Source organism: Falco punctatus (genome assembly GCF_963210335.1).
Source record: "Falco punctatus genome assembly, chromosome: 6".
Taxonomy (NCBI): domain Eukaryota; kingdom Metazoa; phylum Chordata; class Aves; order Falconiformes; family Falconidae; genus Falco; species Falco punctatus.
Genome location: NC_137585.1, coordinates 37916763 through 37934585, shown reverse-complemented (window position 1 = coordinate 37934585; position 17823 = coordinate 37916763). Strand labels below are relative to the sequence as shown.

The window sequence follows — 17823 nt, the reverse complement described above, 5'->3', positions numbered from 1 at the left end:
CACATCTTGTCCCTCTCCTCTACCTTTCCTCTTGCCCAGAGGTCCATGCCCAGGCCATGAGGCTGAACTTGAAGCTATCACATTTCTATTGAACCTCTGGATTTGTTAAAGCAATGGCTTATTTTGGACACTACTAGCATTTAGACATCGAAAGATGCCTGAAATTAATTTCACTTGAACAGAAAACTAAGCACCCAACTCACTGAAGTCAAACTCTTTAACCACCTCACTTGGAAGCACAGTGAGGATGGAAACATTTGCAGGGGGCAGAACCCTCAGACTGGCAGAGCACAGGCCAGCGCTGCCGTGTGAGGCAAAGCAAATATTTGCACTGTGATCACAGAAGCAAACACGGTGTAATTATTTCTGAGCTAGCTCAGGTGCCTGCAGCAATTTAGGCAGTGGCAGAACAGAGCTTGGCATGGACTAATTGACTCAGCTTCTCAGCGAGAGTGATACCAGTACCCAAACTAAGCTGGGTATATCTACATGTATCTGCAGTCACTCCTGTGAATGTGGTGCCCAAAGCAGACAAGGGAGAAAGAACAGCATAATTTGGACCATGAAGGCAAGAAGAAAGCTAGTATCTTCAAAAATGACAGGAACTGATTTCATGTGGGGTGCCCAGGCTCCAGGGCATATCTATACTGCACAACAGTACTGTCATATGAAGATAGTCAAGACTCAAGAGTCTCTGAGCTGGTGAATTCTATGCAATGCAAAGAAGTGCTATGCAGAGAGATTATGTTGGGTATTCAAAGCAGTGTAGCTATAAGGGTATGATGTTATGCACCGGCTAATATAATGTCAACAGAACTAATTAGCAGAAGGTCTCTGCAGAGCAGAGGACAATGTTTTGTTTTCTAGAAAACTGCTGAAAAGACACAATACAGTTCCCCCTCAAAATCCCTATTCAATTGGAAAGGTAGAACAATAGCCTGCCTTGATGTTACTTCTGATGACTTTGTACATATTAAATATATTTCCCTACTATCTCATTTCAGGGATCGTTCAAAAAAGCAGCACAAAATACCTCTTACCCCTAATCCTAGCTGGGAGGGAAACTGACAAAAGCTTTGGGCACCTTTGCTGGTCTCCAAGCCTTGCAAACAGCAAAAAGCTGGTATAGGGAAGAAGCAAAGGCAGTAAGACCTGGTAATATTCCAATGGAACACAGAGACAAACAACAAATAGTAGATAACATTATGGATAATACAATGGGCCAAAGAATAGACATTTCTTTCAGTCCCCAACTTTCAGGCAAAACAAAATCTGCTTTCTTGTCCACCAGTCCCTCTATCTGCCTAGTACAGTTGACAGTGAGGGGTCACAGCATGCAAACCAATCCATCACATTTACACTGTTCCATGATTCATTGTGACAAATGAACAAAGATGTAGAGCTCTGTGTGGCCACCCCTCCTGATAGCCACTGCCTGGATTCCCCTTGTCCTACCACAAAGGTACCAACCTGCCCAAGGACTTCATATGTGAAACACTGGAGAATGACAGCTGAGCAGGTCAGGGGGCATCTGGCTAATTGCAGATCCCATGTATAATTATCTGGGTTGCTTAGCGACACACTAAAACTCCAGCTGGGACAAAAAGCAAGATCTAGTAATGAGTGCTGTTCTAGAGGTTGTTCCACCACAGGCTTCCTCTATGACCTTAAGCAGGCATCTTAGCACAGTTTCTTAAGAAAATCTGAATCTGGATCAAAAGAAGATACTTATTCAGGTATTCAGATAGGTTTTTCCATATTTTTAAATGCCTTTTTCCATCTAGAAATACTTGCTGTTCTGATGGAGGTGCCTAGGCTCTCTGCATAATGTGCACAAGAGAGAATAGAACCCAAAAGACCCAGCAGACAATGGCTAATAAGGTGCCAATGAGCAGGGTGATAGCACAAGTCTTTCTCTTTGAGGTAAATTCTATCCTTAAGACACTCAAATGCTTTAAAGGATTTGAGCATAAAGCAGGAGCTAAGCAGAGTTGTTGACTCTAACTTTTTTTTTTTTTTGCAGCTCTCATTGTCCACGTCTCTCTGCACTTTCTTCTCTCCTTTATTTCAGGGCTCATGGACAGCAGGACACTTAGTCCTCAGATAACAGGTGCTATGAAACTATTCCAGGCAGGTTATACATCCATCACCTATAAAAGGCACCTGTTTGCATACTGCTGATGCCTGAAACAGAACCTGGTGCCTTCTAGATTTCGATACAAACACCACCACTGCCTGCAGCAAGAACCCACCTGGGAGTTACAGACCTATTCGTGCGAAGACACTCCAAGAAGTTCAGTGCTGTTATAAAAGCAAAAATTTGTGCATTGAGAGGCACACTCAGATTTTTGCCCTGTGCCTTCATTATTCCTTTTTCTTATGCTGGCTTGTCCCCTGTGTTGTATGGAGGCTTTCTAAAGCAGTGGCAGTACTAACATTCATGACGCACAACACAGGTCTCACCATCAGCACACCTCCCCTTGTCCAGGTTCTGGACAGCACTGCCCACTGCCCCAAAGCACCACGTGCCCTAGCAGAATTATTCTGGTCTCAGAGGTCCTCTCTGACCCCCTCTTTTGTAAGGCTGGTCCACTCCCTTCCCTTACCTGTTGAGCATGTTGGACTGGTAAATCCTTTTCTCCTGGGTGTTGTAACAGCTGCTCTTGGGCTCAGGGATGAAGCTGTGTTCAGACAGCATATCAGAAGCAGCCGTGGTGATTATGGCTATTCCATCCCTCACTCTGGCAGGAAGACCATAGTCCCATTCATCATATGAGACAGAGATGAGCCCAGTGGGGAACTCGGATGGCACTGTGTCTGTATCCCCTGCCACCAGGCTGGGCACGATCCACGTGTAACCATAGCCTGTCAGACCCACAGAGTTGGCCACCTCAAAAATGTAGGTGGCCTCTTCCTTTGTGCAGTAAAGGAGGATAACAGGGCTTTGGAGCTTCTTGAGCTGGTTCTGGATCTTTGAGTCCCCATCGTCCAGGGACATGTCCAACAGGAGGACCTCCTCCAGTTCCCAACCCACAAAGCTGTGCTCAATGGTACTGCGGATCTTGTTCACAAAGTCCTGGTAACCAGGGAAGTAAGTAGTGACAATGGAGAAGATGTACCAGTCATATTCTTCCATGATGTTGAGCATGACAGAGGCTTGCTGTTCTATTGATGGGCCAAACTGGAAAAACATGGATGACTCATCCTAGAATAAAAAATCAAAGAGAAGAAGAGAGAGAAAAAGAAAACAAGAATAGGTCAAAGGAAATAAACAGCATTTCTAGTCAACCCATTGAGCATGGAGCAGGAGGCACACAGTCAGAACCTTACTCCATGTCTTGGCCAGAGCTTAAGGTTTTTTAACTTTTAAAAATTTAAAATTTAAGTGAAGCATGTGAAAAGAAAGTAAAAGCCTTCTTATGACCAGCTGTCCTTACTTAATTTTTAAAGGCAGGTTGCTGAAATTACTTAAAAGTTTCAAGTGTCAGGCATGATTCTAACAGACAGGGGAACAAGTGGTACACAAGTGGGGACACAGAAAAAGAATAGGTACAAAATATTCTATGGCTGCAGAAATTAAGAGCTTTAATCCCGGGATTATCATAACCTTATATGTAGTATAAACAGGATACACAACAGCTTTGATATTGACTTAGTTTGGGACAGTCACTCTAGTTTGAGTATCCACACTGAAGTACTAGAGCAGGCAAAACCATTAGACACAAATAACTATGAGAACCTCCACTGCAAGTTCCTTTCAAATCAAGCAGTAGCAGAGTGCTACAACTGTGAAGCCTCAGTCTCAGACATACTAAAATAATATGTCTTATGACATACTAAAATGGAAAAAATAAAATTCTAAACTATTATGGGTTTTGTTTATACCATGCTTTAGAGAAATGTCAGCTCAATATGTCTCTTGGTGTTGCTTCCATATCCTTCTACCATACCAAATTCATCTTCACAAGAATCAGAACTTGCACTGTTTTATAACCTCCAAGACTCCAAGCGAGTTTTGTATGGATCTCAGTTTTCCAAGGGTGTAGTGCAAGCCTTTTTCATCCCGGGATTTCACAAGATACCAGGCTTTCAATTTGTGACAGAACCAGTAAAATCCAAATCCCTGCTTTTGCCCAATTCAGGATGCAAAGGAGTGGAAAAAGCATTTGCCAATATGCTCTCTTATGATCTTATATATTTTAAAATCAACTGCAAACTCCCACTGACTTGTAGAGTAGGATTAGACCGCAAACAAACAAAAAGCAGAATTAAATTATATCTCTCTGCAGAGATTCCTATTACAATAAGAAAGTTTTCCAAATCCAGTCCACTTTTAGGAATGAGATGGCAGTTCCACCTTGTTTCAACAAGCCAGAAGAACTGAACCAGAGATACAAAAGGAGGTAGCCAGGAGTTTTGGACCTGGGGAAATTCATTGTGCAAATACCTTAAGACACTATCTCAGGATACTCACATTTAGAACAGCTTTCTACCAAATTCACTCTCCTACAGCCTGGCAGGTAAAGCTGTTTTTCAGCAAGGATGCTAGTTAATCATCTATCCATCCATCCCTTCCTTAGTCATGGTTTTGATTACTTGTAGCCGTTTTCTCTATTGGCAAAATATGCCATAGCTCAGCAACTCCAGAAAAAAAAAAGCTCTGATACTGCATCCAGCCTTAAGCTGTTTGTTTGTCTTTCCTGAAGTCCCTATGGGTCACATCCTATACAAAAGAGTCCCTCCTCCCAGATCCCCATGCCTATGCCTCTCCTGTGAGGTTTGGTGATTAAACTCTGTTCACTTCCTCCACACAGCTCACCACCCACTTGTGAAAGTACTCTTAGGGCTGCTCTTTGCTCACTGGAAAACTAAATGTACACAAAAAGAAAGAGGAGAAGAAGGCAGCAACAAATTGGAGGCAAGTTAAAAAAACAGGAGCAGCAACTGAGCCTCTCAGTCTGTGGAAAACAGCTCATACTTTCTATCACTAAAATATCACTTTCACTCCCTTCTCCCAGAACTGTGGGAAAAGAACTTACTCCTCCAGTAAAAAGATATTTTTTGTCTTTGAAGTTTATGGAGAAAATCATTAAAGACAGAGGAAAGATTAAACTATTGTCACGGCATTTGCCAGAGTTTGAAGAAAGCCTGAACAAGCATCTCCAATACCCTTCATTGCACTGTGCCTTTGAAAGCCACTTATAGCAAACCGAATGCTGGAGCGCAGACTCAGCCTTAGTGTGACATGAGAAGGCAAAACAGCTACACTGATGACTAGTATTTCTTTTTATATTAATTTCAACTAAAGCTTTTCTATACTTTCACATAAGAAGATCTGAACTGACTGCAGATTTCCACAGTTTCTAGCAGAGTCTAAGATCTGAAGACTTGGCTATTACAGAAACATTTGACACACAGCATCTTGAAGACTTGTCTAAAAAAATACTGGGTCCTTTCCTCAGTGAGAAATAGGGGATGTGAGATGGTAAACCCATTAGTATTTCAAGACTGCATACACACACAGAGAAGTTAGCAGGCCTGATAGCAAGGTACAGGAGGTACTGCCCTCCCAGTGATTTTAAACAGGGTCAGATGCTCCAGCTAAAGTGCCCACTGACAGTTCATTCCACACAAGTGCGCAGCTCAACTGTTGAAGGGAATTCAGCCCCAAAGACTCAGGGAGAAAATTCAGAGCTCCTCACTAACCAGAGTGTATCAGAACATCAAAAATCAATACACCAAATAGCTTTATCATAACCCAGCTAAACAATTCCTCTCCTCTGAGAAATGTAAGCACTGCTCCTTAAATCAAACAGCACAGACCACTTGGCTGTGCACGTAATAATTGCTCTTGAGCAACTGCTTGCATTTTTATTACAGAAGCAGCACGAAGAGGCAACTTCCATTCAAAATGAGAGCATTAAGCAGGTGCAAAAGCCAGTCCAGCTCTTGGCTTGCCAGGCTGTCTCTTGGCACTTGATCACCCCAATACCTAGGCTAGCCAAATGTTCTTCATTCTCTAACCGACTCAGCACTCAGGAAAGAGAGAAGTGATGGAGGAAGGACAGACAATAGCACAAAAGAATATGTCCCCCTCATAACAAATCAGGAGAATTGCTTATAGAACTGGATAGGAATCTCAGTGAGTGCCTTTTGGGAAATAAAAAGCAAAATAAGAAAACTGCCTGAGAGCCACAATTTCCTTCCTGTCCTTATTTTTGACCACACCTGATGGAATATCAGGGAAAAAAAGAGAAGGAGCTGAACTGAGAGAGACCCACAGGCTATCAGATAAGAGCAGGAATTTGACCTCACTGTGGTGTTACAGTGATAGCTTTTAAATTTGGAGATAGATCTAAAGGGGTGGGTGGGTGGATGGGTGTTACCATTTTTATATACATATAACCCCATAGAATCATTATTGCTTTATTACAGTCTAAAACCAAAAATTAAATTTTTACCTCTCCAGACATTAGAGGTTTGTACAGAACACTACAAGTTCCTATTTTTCTCCTGCAGAAACTTCACCCTCTCTACATCCTTTTTTTTACTTTGTAACAGCCAAAATATGGTTTAACATTGCCACTGGGAGACAAATTTAAGTTTGGGATAGGGATAGGTTGAATTCAGAGCAGAAGTCCCTTACACTGCACATCATCCAGGTGAAATACAGTCCCCTAGCTACAGGAAAAAGCTTGTCTTTCTCCTACAGCTCTTTCACCTGCAAGCTCAGCCTTCCCATACCTAACTGCTGCAAGAGACAGCAAGATGCTGCAGAGTGTCCCTTACCCAGTCTGAAAAGAGTAGAAGCTCCATTACAGGATCTCAATGCCTCCAGAGATCCTAGTACTCCCCCACCATCACCCTGCAAGGTCAAGGATCTGTAGTTTGCAGAGCTGAGCTGGAGGTGGAGCTGATCAATTGACACAGCACCACTCCCCAGCTGACAGATGGCTTCCCACAGAAAATCTGCTCTGCATTTACTGCTGCTGGGACAAGTATTGCCTCCTCCTCCTGCATGTTTAACCCCTCAGCTAAGGAGGCTGGATTGCACATGGTGAAGGCACAAAAGCACTCACCATGAAGCCTCCCCTTGGAGATTGGTGGCTGGTGAGTTTCTACATGGATGGAAGAGAGTTTGTGGAGGTGGCACAAGATTTAGAGAGCAACCAAGTATTATTGCCACTAATTCTAAGTTGCCCAGTGCCTCCTGTCCTTCAAGGGCAGGCTCATGCAGATATTGCACAAAGAGAAGGCCCAACCCACACCTTGGCCAAGATGCAGGCCCTTAGCAAGGCTGCAGGTGACTCTCCAAGGAGCCCTCCTGCAGCTGCACCATTTGAAACCAATCACTGCCATTTAATGAACAATTTACCTCAGATGTGGCAGGAGAGGTCCCTGGAGTGCTTTTCTCACAAGTTCCTTCCTAACAGCCTCTCTGGATTCCCTAGGCGAGCAAAAGTAATTACCCTTACAAACAACATCTTACTATCCAGAGCAAAACTGCTTCTCAGCATGGGACAGACTAGAGAGGAATGCAAGATCCTCAAAAACAGTTGCTCTGGGCCAGTCATCTTGAGGAACTAGAGAGCCTTCAACTAAGCCATAGTATAACTGCTGACTTGGGGAGTGAGGAGATCAGCATGCTGCATTTCCTCCATGCAGCCTATTTGAACGCAACCTGGTTCTGTGCACCATAGTCTGGTGGCTGGGTCAAGAACAGATTTTTGCTACTGTAGGCAAGTTCCTTTAGCTCCAGTCCAAGTGGAGACCCCACAAGGGCCAGGTACGTCAGGTTATGGACAAGGAATTTAAGTCAAGAGCACATAATTGTTTTGTCAATTTGGAGAAATAAACCATGTTTTTGCAAAACACCCTAGGCTGCTATCTCCACATAGGTGCAGGAGAAACACAATTTGTGCTGGTCTGGGAGTAGCCCCTTTTTGTTGTGCTTTTGGGAACATCAGTATATCTAACATCATTTGCTGCTTCATTAAGCTTCCTGTGCAGCCATAATTTAACTGGGGTCTGCCCTTCCCTTGCTTTCCAGTTTGCAAAGGGAATCCTAAAATATCCTAAGAACTCAGGCCACTATTACTTTCCAAAGCCCTCTTGTCATTTTCCTGATTTAGAAGAAAAGCTGTTGGTGTGTCTTTAGTACAGTCCTAATTTGCAAAATTCCTCTACAACTTGCAGACAAATCACATAGGGCTGCCTCTTGTTTAGACTTTGGCCCTGCCTACCATGCATTTTGTGGGGGCTAACAGAGGTGAGCAAGCACCAAATAACTTCTGGGAAAACACAGACCTTCATTTCCCTACCTATGTATTTCTTTTCTTCAAAATTGAGACTCTGCTGTGTACCCATTTGTCACAGTCCTGGTGGGAAACCTGATTCACTGGGAGTTTTATTGTTCATGATGGAAAATGCTGCAACAGTTCAAAGTCTTATAATTAAATTTTCTGTATCCATGAGTCCCGTTTTTTACGACAGATCTGACAGGAAATCAGGTTCTTTATTGCTTAAGTGTTCATTTACTCCTGTTTACTCTTACCACAAATGCATTGCTGCCTCAGGCTAGCCTGCAGTCAAGATCTTCTGCCTGTTTGTTTTTTCTCCCCGCATTTCATTTTTTTATTTAGTTTTCAACAACTCAATACAATAAAACTTTGTTTTTAATATTGCATGATGTATCATCCAGTGTGAGTCCTTTCCTTGAGTGCTTGCAGTAGGGACTATGAGAACACAGTGATACTACAGCCCTAGCAAAATGTCCTCATGGTGGGACTAGCATCTAGAACAGCATCTCTGCATCTGTCACACATATACATGCACACGTTTCCACAAATGCATATTCACAGCAAAACCTACTCAAAGTAAGGTTGGAGCACATCGGACTGCATCATTTCTTAATGACTCTGCCTAATTGATACTATTTAGTAGGGTTTCAAAACTTTCCTGTCTTACTGGAACAGGTTCCCTGGGTTATTACTGATTTTGGCTTGCAGAGCAGATGGAACAGATGACCACTGCAACCCTTTCCCAGAGCTCTGATTCACTGATGAGTGGATCATTCTTGGTGAAAATCCTCTGAGCGGCCCTGGGAACGTGCTGTCGGTGGGAAGTTCAAACTCATTAGATGCAGAAATGTGGCTTATATAACTATATAATTTATAAGTTCCCTCCGTCATTCTCATGACTACTGAACACACTGGCCTTATTTGACAGAAGGATACACAGCTCAGAGATGATCACAGAGTCACAGAATTGTTTAGGTTGGAAAAGAACTTTAAGATGATGGTTACAGAGAAGTGATTACAGAAACTCGTGGATGAGTGAAAGGCAGAGGCCCAGTTCAGTGTATCCACTGATGGAAAGGCAGGCAGGACATAACTGTGATAAATAAGAGCCCTCTCTTACAGGAGAGAGCATTGCTGTTCTTCTGGCCCCTGCTAGGCAGGACATGCAAGTGGCCAACAAAGAAGGCCTTTGGCAATTAGGAGAATAGCTGTTGACTCTCTGGTCTTCTCTGGAAGCCATGATCCTTGTTGGCTACAGAGAATAATTGCAATAACGAATCTAGAGTTGCTAGTGTAGCTCAGTTTTGTTACCCTGGTAAACAGCAACAAATGTACCAAGATTCACATGTATATTAGTCACGTTAATTATACACATAAGTATCATCATATACACAGAGTCCAGTCATGGCTTGGACATTACTGCCTCTGTAGCAGTGGAAACATCTGCTGCAGAGCCCTATCCCAGGGGCAACTGTGTAAGTGTTCCAGCACCAAGGAGTTCTTGAGACCTGCAATAGAAAGGTCTCTGATTAAAGATGACTCAAGGGCTGAAAACAGCTAAGTGATTTCCACTTTCCACATAAAGGTCTATAGAAATCATTCGTTCATAACATTTTGCAACAGAGGAAACACAAGATACCTTAGATTCTATGATCTTGCTCTTGGGATTTTTTCATTCCATATCACATGCAGTTAATAAAAAAGATGAGAGTCAAACATACCAGGGCCATTATATGAGGTATACAACTCACAGAAAAACCTCAAAAGTTGTTTGGCTAAGGAGAGGGTGCACCATTTGTGAATTTTATACAAAATTACTAGCCAAAGCAGGCTAGCATATGATGGTATGCCATATCAGCTTCTCAGAGCACCACATATGGATGCCAATGCATTTCCACGGAAAAAAATGGCAGGTAACAAGCTGCCAGTATAAACAGTTTTCACACAAGGCTTGTTGCATTTCCATTTTCACCTCTGTATGTGGGTGTTCCCTTGTTTGATGAGCTTGGATGGATGGATTGAACCACTGGTCACTCTGGGTACACGAGGTGCCATGCTGGCAATCTGGACAGCCCAGGCCTAGCTCCCCTGTCCCAGCTCAGACAAGCCCTCTAGGCTGGCTTAATAACCTGACATTGCCAGTCCCAAAACAGTTAGAGGAAAGTCAGGCTGCCCCATTACTCATCCATCCAATTACATCATGGTGTTTGCCTGGGGCTTCTTTTCTGGCTGTCTTACCCTCCAGACTAAGGACTGAATTTTGACTGTAAGCTGAGTGGGATGTCATTGGTATAGCCATATTAATCAATAGCAGCAATAAAACTATCCAGCACTCTTAAAAAAGTCCAGTCACAGTATTTGGCAAGATGTCACTGAATAAATCTCTCAACTGTCCAGGGTAAAATACTATTTCTTTTTATCATTTCTAAATGAACTGCTCTTCCATTTCATCAAGTATGCCTTTGGTCTCTTATTATGAGCAAACCTAATTATGAGCTGAGCCTCCAAAGGTTCACAGAATCTATTTAGATAAGCCCTGGAAGTTCAGCATTGCATCCAATGTCCTCTGAGCCCCTCAGGAGCTGAAGATCGCCTCCCACTGTGGCCCAGCTGTGGACAGGTCAGAGTGTGTATGTGAAGGCCTCTACCTCATGAAGTATTGATACCACTTTCTCTCAAACTCTGCATTGCTTATTTAAGCATTAACCTTCTGCAGGCAAGGCTGTTAGTTGCTCTACATCATAACACATGGCACCTGCAGTCCTGGTGATGCCAAGGTCTACTCAGCCTGTATGGACACAGTGCGGCTGGCTGTGCCTACGCTCTGAGCTGGCCAGACCACAGCTGAAGCAAAGTAGTCGTTTTAAGATACTATTGTGCCAGGACTTAATCTTTTCTTAGATGCTGGTCTTATTAACCAGTTTAAGTAATTTTCAGCGCATTGACATAGCTTCCATACCCTTTGGATCAGAGCTAGCTTCCTTCAGAGTGCAAGCGAGCAAGCAGATGAAAGCAAAGCCTGTGCAGATGCCCTCCACTTTCCTTAAGGCAAGGAGCAATAAAAGGCTTCAGCCTCATCCATTCTGTCTGGCAGTAAATAGGCAATTCTCTTCCTCAAAAGAAAAAACTAAAAAAGCAAAAACCCCACTTACAATGGGAGAGGTCTTGAGCAAGGGGACAAAACCAAGAGCTGAGAACTGACTAGATTGCACAGATCCCAGATTTCCCGCTGCCCCGTACCCGGCTGCCTCTTCTCTGAAACGGTTATAACTGAAGCTCGGCGGGGGCGGCAGGAAGGGAAAAAAAGGTCCGGCCACCGCCGCTGTGGGCCCAGTTCAGCAGCGGGGTTCCCTGGCAACCATGTGCACGTACAGCAGCCCTGGCCGTAAGCTCCCCGCGCCCACCGCGGGGCAGGGCCCGCCGCGCTCCCCGCCGCGCTGCGCTCCCCGGCCCGGCCCGGCCCGGCCCGGCCCGGCCCGGCCCGGCCGCGGGGCTCGGCAGGCGGGGGCCGGCCGGCACTCCCCGCGCACCAGCGGGGGCTGCAGGTGTGCTTGGGAAGAGGCGGGGGGCAGCCAGGCCATCTGCCTGGGCCTGTTGTGCCAGGTAACTAGGGGCAGGCTAGAGTAAAGTCAAGATTTTCCCTCATCCTGCCCGGCCAGGCCTGCTTCTCTGGGGCTGGCTCCTGGCTGCCTCTGTGGCCTGGCGCTGCTTTCCTCTGTGGGGTGAGAGGAAGGTGTGGACCGTTTGTGCTGCTGTCTCTGCTTCTGGCCGTTCATGCACCACTCTTACCTGGGGATTCAGTCCCACAAATACAGCCAGGTTTATTCGGTTAGCTCAGGCCACTGGCTTCCTGTTATGAGGCTGCCCCAAAGCTCATAAAGAAGCGAGCCCACCTTTCCTCCTCCTGAGCCTGGGAGCAAACATTCTGCCATTTCATACTCACAGCTTTCTGAGACCATGAGGATCCACACTACCCTGCGCTGCACCCTCTAAAAGAGAACCTACCACTCTGGAAAGGAGGTGCTGCTTGCTCAGGGTACACCTCCTCCCTGCCCCTAGCTCTCCCAGACCTGACTCCCTCCAGCTCAATCCAACCTGTATTTTACAGCATGGGCTGGGACAGGAGCAATGTCGAACCCTCACTGTGTACCAGGCAAGAAGGCAGCTCTGCATGTTGCATTTTTAAAAGGGATTTTACCACCTTCTTTATGTACCAGAATAGTATAAAATAGCCCAGACATAAAATGAAGAAACAGTACCCTGGTCGATTTGTGTTTGGACACACTGCTGGCAAGCAGCTGCCACATTAGCTCATAATGTGTGTGTCTCCACCAGGCAACAGCAGGCAGAGAAACCATGAACTGGCCCTAAAGCATCCATGCATTAGCACTGTGTGGAAACTCCAGCTCGTGTCCAGTAGAGCTGCTGTGTCAGGAAAGCTCACTGCTTCAAATCCTACCTGTACTGTCCAGGAGACACTCCTTCTGGTTTCAGATCTAGTTGGAGCTCTCTAAGCCTGAGGAGAAGAACCAGAGATGGATTCCTGAACCATTGGACCTAAACTCTGGATTCAGCCCCTGCTTTGGAAAGCAATTGTATGACCAAAGTGTGTTACAAGAGTCCTTGACTGGAACAAGCAATAAGGATTTCAATATGCACCCTTGTTTGTCATGCTTGAAAACCTGGTCCCCATCAGAGCTGGCTTTGGTCATAGCTAGTTATCTCTTGTGCTCCAGGATGGATAAAAGCATGGCAGCACCTACCTTCTCTCTATGCAGCTCTCCTTCCTAAACAAACAGTGAGTAGTGCCTCTGTTGGGAAGCTGCTGTCATGCCTGTCTTGCTCATCTAACTGATTCACAAAGTTTTAAATGATTATTGATTCTCCTCTTCCCCACAGTGGAGACTTTGAGACCAATAATGCACATGGAGTTATTTACACAGATATTAGAAAGGAAAGAAGCTCCCTCCACAAACGTTCTTCTTGAGCTCCCATCTATTAAGTCTTAAAAACTCAATAGGAGATTTCCTACAGCTTTACAGACAAAAACACTCGCAAATATATGAAGTTCCCTGCACACACACATGCCCATCCATTGGCAGGATGTTCTGCCAAATCCACACCTGCTGAATTATTGCTCCCTATTATTTTGTATTGGGATTATAGCTCTTTAGTTCCTTTTTTTTGCCCTGCCGATTAACAGCCATTTGCCATATCCCTTGCTGCTATGAGACTGAGGCAGAAATTGTGGCAAACTTCCTATTTAAGGAAAAGCCATTTCTGAACTTCAATGAATTGGAAATTGTTCTTGGTAAAAGACTGGACCATAGGAGACTTGCAGAGCTAGAGCTTGCAATCTTCCCTACAGTTCTTGAAATACTTCACATTCATGGTTGCTACAGTGACTGGTGCTGTAAGGACCATTATATCCATCTCCATGATCTAAGCACATGAACATTTACACTCCTCAGGGTTTGATGAAGAGGATTTGGGAGACAAAATCAGTCCATCTGACTTTGCAATAAGGATGCTATGAGTTTCCGTTCTGTACTTCTTTTTGCCTGGGCGATGAAAGTCAACAGGCTCATTTCTAGTCAGCTTAACTCTGTGCCAGAGCACACATAATTGAATTCACTTATTTTTCTATACTTACCCACACATTAATGGAAGGTGCCATCTATATATTCAATATGCCCTTGACATAACTTAAAAGCAGCAGCATAATAAATAAGATGCTCTTTTTGTACTTGAATTCAAATTTTTCTATCTATATTAGGCTTTGTACTTTTTTAAACAAAACCTGAGGCTGGGACTGAACTGCCATATCTTTTTCAAGATAACACACACACATGAGGCATTGAGGTTTCTATCGAGGATCAGCACAGCAGAGAAAGGAATTGATGGAGCAGCAGAAGAATTCGCCTCTGCTGACCATTAATAATAAGAGTAACAAAAGCATCTATGAGAATAAAAACCACAGTGAGGTGTGTAAGGTATAGAAATAGCTCTTCGACTGACTCAAAGGCAAAGCCAATGTATCTTGTTTTCCTGCATCTCCCATTGTCTGTCCTTTTTCTTAACCACACACTCCAGCACAACAGGGGAGTGGGAGGTAGATGGAAGCATCAGCAGGAGCTACAGCAAGCTGGGGAGAAACGAGCTATTCAGTCTGAACATTGCATAGCCAGGACCCATGACACAAGATGAACAAACAACCATATGAGAGGGGAAAGAAAAAGCCATGTTCAACACTGCACCTCCTGCAAGGAAAGAGCCGTTGGCTGTGATGTTTTGTCTTTTCCTTCCACTTTGTATCACTCTGTCTCATTATTTTCTGTCTTCCTGCACATAGATGCCTCCAGGTTCTTCAGTGCATGCAGGTGCGTGTATATATATATATATATACATGGGCACATGTATGTGGGCTACTCTACATGCAGGATGGCTCAAAATAGGCAAATTGCCTCATGTCCAATATGCCAGTTCCATTCTAACTCAAGTTGTCAGCACCTAAAGTAGATTAGCATCTGACGATGATCCCTATGAAATGAGGTGATGGTGCAGTCCAGCCTTACTGAAGATTAGTGTCTACATCACCACACATGCATTCAGAGCTAATTAAGCCTCTGGTTAGTGCTCTCGGAGAGAAGCCAAGGATTACACAGCCTGCTTCACTACACAGCCCTGGTCACAGCCCAGAGGAAGAGAGCTTGCATGCGTTCAAATTGTGGGTGAAAGCACTGGAGACATAGTTTTAATAGATTTTATTCTTCCTGACAAAGTACAGTCCTTCAGGACTCATCTTTCATGGAGGCAAGCAGTCATCTAATCAATATACACCAAGAGGATCTGGGTTAAAAAAAAACACAAACCAAAACTGTCTTTCTTTTAGGCAGGTCAGAAGAAGCAATACTTGTAGAAAGGGAATAGCCACAGAAAGGTTTTTTTCAAGGTGCAGCTAAGGAGAACTAGAGGCTGAGACAAAAGTCATCGCTCTGGTCATCTAAGCTTCACAATACTTTCTTCTGACAGTAAGAAGTGCCTTTTCTCCTTTTTATGCAAAATTGCTGAATATCTGCCTCCTGAGAAGTACTGGGCTGAAAAAACTTTCCTTCAAGTCTGGTGGCTAGTGCAAGAAGCTTGACCTTTTCTTTATGTCAATGGATGCAGGATGTGTACATTCCCACACTATGCATCCATCTGCACTGCGTAGGAGCCTGCAGCAGTAGCTGTGCACCCTTCATCTCAGAGGATGTTCTTCTCTGTGCTAAGAGTAGAAGAAACAGAGGTTAAGAACTATGTGTGTTCATCAGCTTGGTATCAGTGCTCTTCAAGGCATGCAGCCTTGCAGAGTGGACATGCTTACTGAATGAAGCACACTGCCTGGAAGGTACCGACCCAGTGCTCTGCAGCTCATTTGGTGTCCAGCTGCTCTTGTTATGTTACCCAGTAATTTCTAAGGACTGATAGTAGACAGCTTTCTCCTTTTACTCATCAGGTTAATCCCACTAACTTTAAAGTCACACCATAGTCTTTAGGTGGAAGTGAGAATGTGGTCAGGCTCCTTGTGCATTCAGCAGTAGGCTATGGGCACGACCTCTCTATTAATCAGTGGAAAACATGGCCTTTACAGATATCCCTCACTAGTCTTCCTTCCCATGGAATATCTCTTTATAATGGAGCTCTAGGATATCCAAGGAAGGAAAATTATGCAGTATTTTCACATATCTGCACGTTTTACAATGTACGTACTTCATACATACATAAAGGGCTGAGGGATCCTAAATCTCCTTTTTACAGGGAGCTTTCTGAGGGCCATGAGCTCCCCTGCAGATGTCTGCTGTGGGGAATTTTGCACAGCTCATTGATAATTTCTGAATTTCATTGCTATGCAACAAGTAAATTGTTGGGTCCCCAGATTTTCATTGTACTCCATAAGCACCAGCATGTCTGTTTCAGCAGAGATTAATCATACAAGCCCTCCCGGCCTTGGACTCAAACCTTCTCAGGGCTCCTCTAAACAGGGCAGTTTACTTCCTTATACAAGGTCAATTGTGTGTCTTGGACTTCGACAAAGGAAGCCCTCAGTCCTCTGGGCACACCAACAGCAACATTTTAACAGTGCACAGTAATGCTGCCCAGCAGTTTACAGTCTAAACTGAAGATGAACAGCATTTCAGACAGAAACGGCAGGAGGACTTTAAGCAGGCTGGTCATAATCCCTCCTGCTGGGAAGTGGACAGTAGACATAAACTGGTCTCATTCCTGGTGAGTCTTGGTAGGGGATTTTTCAGGACTGAAATGGGCAACAGCTTCCATCCTACAGCTTGCACCAAACCTCCTCTGCAGAGTTTAACAGCATCTTGCAGTCTTTATGGACTCAAAAGGGAGATTACTGCCTCTTGAAGTGCCAAGAGCTTTTTGCTACAGTTTCTAGGTTTTCCTGAAGTGCTCCCCTCCAGGTACTGAATGAGCTAGGTATTAAAACTGAAAAGATTTTCATTTAGCAAATTTTTCTTCTCAGCTGATGCACTCAGTGCAGAGGGAATACTACAGAGGAGATGTCTTTGTGCACCCGTATCTGCATAAGCTTGTTTTAAGCACAGGGTATGATTGCTTCAGCTTCCCAACAACAGCCTCATTACATCTCCAGGCCTTTCAAAACCATGCCTGGATTGTGTAATGCCACAGCCCCACATCAGAGATGCCAGAGCTCACCTGGACAACCTAGTAAGCCCACAAGGCGCAAAAACACCTTGCAGAATAATTAGTTTGGATCCCTGAAGCTGAAGAGTGGTTCCGGTACGGTCCCTGAGCTAAATCTGTGATGACACGATTGTACCACTTCTGGAGCGAGCCTGCTGGGTGCTACCTAAGGGTCTACACATCATGCAATGCAGTTATGACCTCCTCAAGACTAACTCCCTTCTGGCAGTGCCTAGGCACCCCAATATCTCAGGGTGCTTCCCATCGCAGCTGCCACGAGAGACTTACTCATGCTGCCTGTTTTTTGGGATCCCTTTGTCCCCACTACCTCACCAGAGGTTGTTCTTTGCTCCCCAGGGCCGAGGGAACACCTTAAACCTTTTCTTTCAGGCCCACCTTGGACCCTTCTCCTGCACCCCCCAGCCCCACAGGGTCCCTCTGCATGTGCTACCCTCCCACCCACTGGGCGCAGGGTGGCCACGACCGTGCTGGGACTGGGGGAGCAGGAGGTGAGGCCAAAAGGACAGCAGACGGTGGCTTCACGTCCACATACACGCGCATCCCGATTAAGGATCCAGCTTTGTTTCCATGGCAACATGCAGAGCCGCAGCAGCACCACGGTCCCTTCCCGTGCAGCAGTGGCGACCGACCGTGTTCTGCACCGCTAAATCCTCCTGCTGCTCCCAGTGTCTGTCGGCAGTGACCCCTGATGTGCTTTACAAAGCCCAGCAGATTAGGGCTCACAGATTTCCCACTTGTGATGTGCTGCGCAGAAACAGGCAAATAAGGATGCACCAACTAATAGCAGTAACAGAAA

At 44.8% G+C, this 17823-nt stretch overlaps 1 protein-coding gene across 2 annotated transcripts in view; it reads right to left on the bottom strand.

Moving 5' to 3' along the window:
• GRIN2B (glutamate ionotropic receptor NMDA type subunit 2B) overlaps positions 1-17823 on the bottom strand; it is a 262368-nt gene that overhangs the window by 152246 nt on the left and 92299 nt on the right. For both annotated transcript variants that reach the window (XM_080393094.1, XM_080393095.1), the window contains one exon: positions 2607-3205. In XM_080393094.1, coding sequence (XP_080249220.1) covers positions 2607-3205 — 599 coding nt within the window. The remainder of the gene's footprint in view (positions 1-2606; positions 3206-17823) is intronic.